This window comes from Thamnophis elegans, chromosome 14 (assembly GCF_009769535.1).
Source record: "Thamnophis elegans isolate rThaEle1 chromosome 14, rThaEle1.pri, whole genome shotgun sequence".
NCBI classification, from domain to species: Eukaryota; Metazoa; Chordata; class Lepidosauria; order Squamata; family Colubridae; genus Thamnophis; species Thamnophis elegans.
Genome location: NC_045554.1, coordinates 6,057,715 through 6,063,735, shown reverse-complemented (window position 1 = coordinate 6,063,735; position 6,021 = coordinate 6,057,715). Strand labels below are relative to the sequence as shown.

At 35.6% G+C, this 6,021-nt stretch overlaps 1 protein-coding gene across 1 annotated transcript; it reads right to left on the bottom strand.

The window, feature by feature from the left end:
- Nucleotides 1-697: 697 nt before the first annotated feature.
- Nucleotides 698-5,671, bottom strand: LOC116517741 (parvalbumin, thymic CPV3-like). Its single transcript, XM_032230885.1, has 4 exons — nt 5,611-5,671; nt 3,630-3,762; nt 2,225-2,334; nt 698-2,025 (listed from the first exon to the last, which is right to left on the bottom strand). The coding sequence occupies exons 1-4, from the start codon at nt 5,669-5,671 to the stop codon at nt 2,000-2,002; spliced, it is 330 nt and encodes a 109-aa protein (XP_032086776.1). The 3' UTR covers nt 698-1,999.
- Between the last annotated feature and the right edge of the window lie 350 nt (nt 5,672-6,021).

Below are 6,021 nucleotides of genomic sequence, written 5' to 3'. Positions count from 1 at the left end.
GAAGAAAAAAGAGAGAGAAAGAAAGGAGGAAGCAATGAAGAAAGAAAAAGAAGGAAGAAGAAAAAAGAAAGAAAGGAGGAAGGGAGGGAGGAAGGAAGAAAAAGAGAAAGGAAGGAAGGAAGAAAAAAGAGAAAGAAAAGAGGAAGAGAGGAAGCAATGAAGAAAGAAAAAAGGAAGGAAGAAGAAAAAAGAAAGAGGAGGAAGGGAGGGAGGAAGGAAGAAAGAAAGAAGAAAGGAAGGAAGGAAGAAAAAGAGAAAGAAAAGTGGAAGGGAGGAAGCAATGAAGAAAGAAAAAGATGAAGGAAGAAGAAAAAATAAAAAGGAGGAAGGGAGGGAGGGAGAAAAAGAAAAAAGGAAGGAAGGAAGAAGAGGAAAGGAAGAAAGAAAGAAAAAAGGAAGGAAGAAGAAAAAAGAAAGGAGGAAGGAAGGAAGGAAGGAAGAAAAAAGAGAAAGAAAGGAGGGAGGAAGGAAGGAAGAAGAAAGAGAAAGGAAGGAAGGGAGGGAGGAAGCAAGGAGGAAAGAAAAAGGAAGGAAGGAAGAAGAAAAATGAGAAAGGGAGGGAGGGAAGAAGCAAGTAGGAAAGAAAAAGAAAAAGGAAGGAAGAAGAAAAAAGAGAAAGGGAGGGAGGAGGAAAGAAAAAGAGAGAAGGGGAGGGAGGAGGAAAGAAAAAGTTAGGAAGGAAAGGTGGAAGGAAGAAAGAAGAAAAAGAGGAAGAAAGAAAACGAAGGAAGAAAAGAAAAAGAAGCAAAAGCATTTCGAGGAAGAAAACTTCCAATTTCCTCTGCAGCAAGTACGGTTGCAGAATTTATGAAATTATTTTAAAAGCTTATTTTTTAGCTTTTATCATTTTTTACATATATTCATCAGTCACAATAATGCATTTTCCCCTATTTCATGCAGAAAGTTTATAAGGGGTTTCCAGTCAACAATAAATAAATAAACAAACCCTTTCCTATAATCAAGGAAGTTAAATTTAACCGTCTTTGCAATAATAGGAGTTGATGATGCGCTACAAACTATGGCTTCTGCCTTTTAGGTTCAACACCAACTAGCAGAGATCCAGCAGACGAGCATTGCCCCGTTTCCTTACTATCTTAGTTTTCATTTGTCATTTGCATTGTTGATGGGACTTCGATAAAGCTTCAATAAAATATATTTTAAAAAAAAGAACAGTCGAGGAAAGTGGAATTCAAACACGTTTATTTCTGTGCAAAAGCAAAATTGTCGCTGCTGACAATTTCAAACGCGAAAGATAGGTTTAGATCAGATTTTTATACTGTTTGCAGAAGGAGATTACAGTTTCATTCATTGGTTATTTACCGCTTCCCGGATTTGCTTACAATACACGGACTCGCATCTATAGTAATCTTCCACCTAATGATCATAAATGATTTCTGTGGCTAAGCAGAGCAGTGGTTAAGTGAGTTTCGATCCGTTTTGAACTGTTGATGTCGCTATTCAAAGAGAGACATCTGTCTGTTGTACCACAGAGACTCTGAAATTATCTTTATTCGGTAGCTTGAGTGAATTAACATTTGGAAATTGGACAGGAAGTCCTCGAGATACGACGTGTTCAAAGGTACAACAGAGGGTCCCAAATGACATACAAACCTCTTTCAAAGTTACAATGGCTGCAATGCCTCGGTGGTCATTCATCCTTATGACCAACCACAGGGATGCTTCCTATCCCCTGCCTCTCTCGCCTTCATCCCACTCCATGGAGACCCAAGAGTTGGGAAGGGGGAGCATGGAATGACATGGGGGCGATGGGGTGGCCTTGGGAGGACCAGAGCAGAGATATGGGGTCAGCTTCAACTAACAACTGTCACAACCTGTTATGTCAGGCTCCATTACAGTCGTATCTTGAGGACTACCCGTAGTAGCACACCACTGAATAGGAGGCAAAGCATAACAAAGAATCCTTGGGTTTGGAAGTTTCAAGAGAACTCTCTTGGGGCAGCAGAAGTTCTTCCATCAACCAAGCCACTTCTGATCTTCTTTAAGACTGTACCATCTCCTGGAATTCTGTAATAAAAGGAGAAGCAGTTGGAAGGTTTTTGAGTGGGGAAAAAACTCTCCAATAGAAGAGTTGAAGTAGAGATACTGTACCACTTTCCTATCCAGAAGTTCTAAACTCTTGATGGAGATCATGGTTGACTTGCACAAAATTTATAGTCAACAATAAATTGTGTGCCCGAACGAATCCGAGTCAACCAACTCATACCTTCAGCCCCAACCTTCCCATCTCCATCGTGGTCTCCTGCCGCCATGAATTTTCCCATTTCTGTCGCTGTTAACAAGCGAGCCCCAGGCTGAAACCTCTGGAGGAAGAATCTCGAGAGAGGAGAAGAAAAGCAGTGTCAAGTGGGGATATTCTTTGGAGCCGAGTTGATAAGGGATGCCAGACAAAACTCTAGCTCAATGTTTCTCTACCGTGGCAACTTCAAGCTGTGTGGACTTCAATTCCCAGAATTCCATGCTGGCTGGGGAATTCTGGGAGTTGAAGTCCACACCACTTAAAGTTTCCAAAGATTTGGCATTTAGTCTTTTTACTTGGCTTTCAACTAGGTCTTTTATCAATGTCTTATTTCGATATAATGAGATACATGATGAGAGACGTTAATATAGCCACGTGGGTGGAGCCAGTTCAAGGAATATTCTTACATGCATAAAAACGTTTGCCTTTTGCACCACGTTTTCTCACTGTGTAGATGCAATTTTAAATGAGAAACCAGAGACCTGCAGTTCCATTGCAGATAATCCTATCAGGAAGGATTTCATTATTTTATTATTATTTTATTATTGTTTTATTGTTTTATTATTGTTTTATTATTGTTTTATTATTGTTTTATTATTTTATTATTATTTTATTATTTTATTATTATTTCATTATTATTTATTATTTATTATTTATTATTTTATTATTTATTATTTATTATTTTATTATTTTATTATTTTATTATTTTATTATTTTATTATTTTATTATTTTATTATTATTTATTATTTATTATTTTATTATTTTATTATTTTATTATTTTATTATTTTATTATTTTATTATTATTATTTTATTATTTTATTATTTTATTATTTATTATTTTATTATTTTATTATTTTATTATTTTATTATTATTACTTTATTACGTTATTACTTTATTACTTTATTACTTTATTACTATTTTACTATTTTACTATTATTTTGTTATTTTATTTTTATTATTATATTATTATTATTATATTATATTATTATTATATTATGTATATAATTATTATTATATTATTTTTTATTTTATTATTTATTTTATTATTATTACGTTATTACTTTATTACTTTATTACTTTATTACTATTTTACTATTTTACTATTATTTTGTTATTTTATTTTTATTATTATATTATTATTATATTATATTATTATTATATTATGTATATAATTGTTATATTATTTTTTATTTTTATTTTTTAAATTTAATTTTATTATTTTATTTTTTTATTTTATTTTATTTTTTTATTACTTTATTTTATTTTCAGACTTTATTTGGGCTCACCCCCCCCCCCCATGTAAAAAATTGTACCTACAGCACTCACAATATATTTAAAGAAAGAGAAGAAAATTGTGGAGCTTCCTTACTTTAACTCGTCTTCTTCAATAAATCCACTTTGATCGTTGTCTAAGATTTTGAAAATGTTCTTGAGTTGGTTGGTGCTCTTTTGGGCCATCCCAGTAAGCTGGAAGAATTTTCCGTGGTCGAAACTATCTGGAGCTAGGAAGAAAAGATGAAGAAGAAAAAAGGACTACCGTGAGGTAGAACTTTGGAGAAAGGAGGATAATGTATCCTCTTCTTCCTCCTTTCTGCCACCCTTTGCTTTTATCTAAAACAAGAGAATAACAGAGTTGAAAGGGACCTTGGAGGTCTTCTAGTCCAACCCCCTGCTCAAGCAGGAGACCCTATAACAGTTCAGACAAATGGCTGTCCAGTCTCTTCTTAAAAGGTTCCAATGTTAGAGCACTCACAACTTCTGGAGGAAAGTTGTTCCGCTGATTAATTGCTCTGATTGTCAGGAAATTTCTTTCTCCTAGGAATGGTTCATTCCATGTTTAGTTCCCACCCATTGCTTCTTGTCCTGCCTTCAGGTGCTTTGGAGAATAGCTTGAGCCCCTCTTCTTTGTGGCAACCCCTGAGATATTGGAACACTGCTATCATGTCTCTCCTAGTCAGAGGTGGGTTCCTACCAGTTCGCACCTATTCGGTAAAACCGGTTCATCAAATCTACCGAACAGGTTAGAAGAGATTCCACCAGTGGACCAGGAAAGCAGGCCACACCTACAGAAGAGGTTCCAAAAATTTTTGAAACCCACCACTGCCCCTAGTCCTTCTTTTCATTAAACCAGACATACCTGGTTCGTGCAACCTAATTATCTTCGTTGCTCTTCTCTGCACTCTTTCTAGAATCTCAACATCTTTTTCATATTGTGGCGATCAAAACTGGATGCAGAATTCCGTATGTTCTTCATGTTTTAACCTCCAGTTCCCTAATCATCTTTGTTCCTGTTGCTTCGTTGCATACATTACATTCTATTATCAAAGATGCTCAGTTTATAAAACCTCTACGTGCAAGAAAAAGTCTTGACAAAAGTCTTGACTGAAAATTTTAAAAAGAAAGCCAAGTCTATGGGGGGTCCAAGTCCACATTTGGACATTGGTAGAACCTGACTGTCTTCAACTCTTTTTAAAAATCAAAATCATTGGTTAGAAATCCTGCTTGTCAGCCAGATAACCATGCTAGAACTATGATAGAAACATCTCAATTCAAGAGATAATTTTGGACAAACATTAATTAAGAGGCCCGCCTCACCCAATTTTTTTCCCCAATATATTTTTATTATTTTTACATTTAAAACAATGCAGTACCGCAAAGTCGGAGTGACCATACATTCACATTATATACAGCTAGTCACAACTATTGACAGTTAGCCTACTTAATACATTATCAATCCTTCTGTCCAATCACAGTATATACACTTTATTCCAGTCTTGTCACCTTGTGTTATACCAGTCGTAAAATCTATTCCAGACTTTAAAATATTCCGATTCCCCTTTATTTTTAAGTTCAAGAGTGAGCCAATCTGCTTCCGCACAAGCCAACACTTTTCTGATGATATCTAGCTCTGATGGTGTATTTTCTTTTTTCCAACATTGTGCATAAGTTATGCGCGCCACAGTTAGTACATGAATAATTAAATAAAGTGTATCTTTCTTAAACCCCCTCTGGTATTATACCTAGGAGAAAAATTTCCGGTTTAAACAAGATTTGGCCTCCCACCATTTGTTCTAACCATGATTGAATCATTTTCCAATAATTTTTTTGCCTCGTTGGTGCCTCACCCAATTTTGAAGGGCTCAAGATACATTTAAAATGCAAGATGCCTTCTAAATTGGTGGCCTAATAATTACTTCATTGCCAGACCCATCCTGGGTCTAGATGCTAGAAATTCAGCTCGGTAAATTTCTCAATCAAAGACTCACCAAAAACAGGCTTAGGCTGTCTCTGAGCTTTTGGTCAAAGCTAGTAAAGCACCTCTTAATTTATTTCCCCCAATGTCATCTTACCTTGACAATCTTGGACTGCGGCCGCAATATCCAAAGGACTAAGGAAGTCACTCATGCTCATCTTGGATCTTGCCAAAGGAAGGTATAGCAAAGCAGTACTATAAGGAAAGAAAAAAACAGTATTTGCATTAAGCAGTGTTAAGAGAAAGAAGAAGAATTAAAAAAAGAAACAACCTCTTACAAATTGCCTTACAAATGTCTCCATAACCCGTGGAATCATTCGTCAATCACTTGTTTTTATCAATCATATTGAAATAGTCCTTCCTTCCTTCCTTCCTTCCTACCTACCTTCCTTCCTTCCTTTCTACATTCCTTCCTTTCTACCTTCCTTCCTTCCTACCTACCTCCTTTCCTTCCTTCCTACCTTCCTTCCTTCTTTCCTTCCTTCCTTCCTTCCTACCTTCCTTCCTA

Excerpts from the sequence above, each read along its gene's own strand:
- LOC116517741 (XM_032230885.1), bottom strand. The coding sequence starts at position 5,671 with ATGAGCATGAGTGACTTCCTTAGTCCTTTGGATATTGCGGCCGCAGTC. Across the intron at positions 3,763-5,610 it reads CGCAGTCCAAGATTGTCAAG|CTCCAGATAGTTTCGACCAC; the intron begins GTAAGATGACAT and ends TTTTCTTCCTAG. Across the intron at positions 2,335-3,629 it reads ATTGAAGAAGACGAGTTAAA|ATTCTTCCTCCAGAGGTTTC; the intron begins GTAAGGAAGCTC and ends TCCTCTCTCGAG.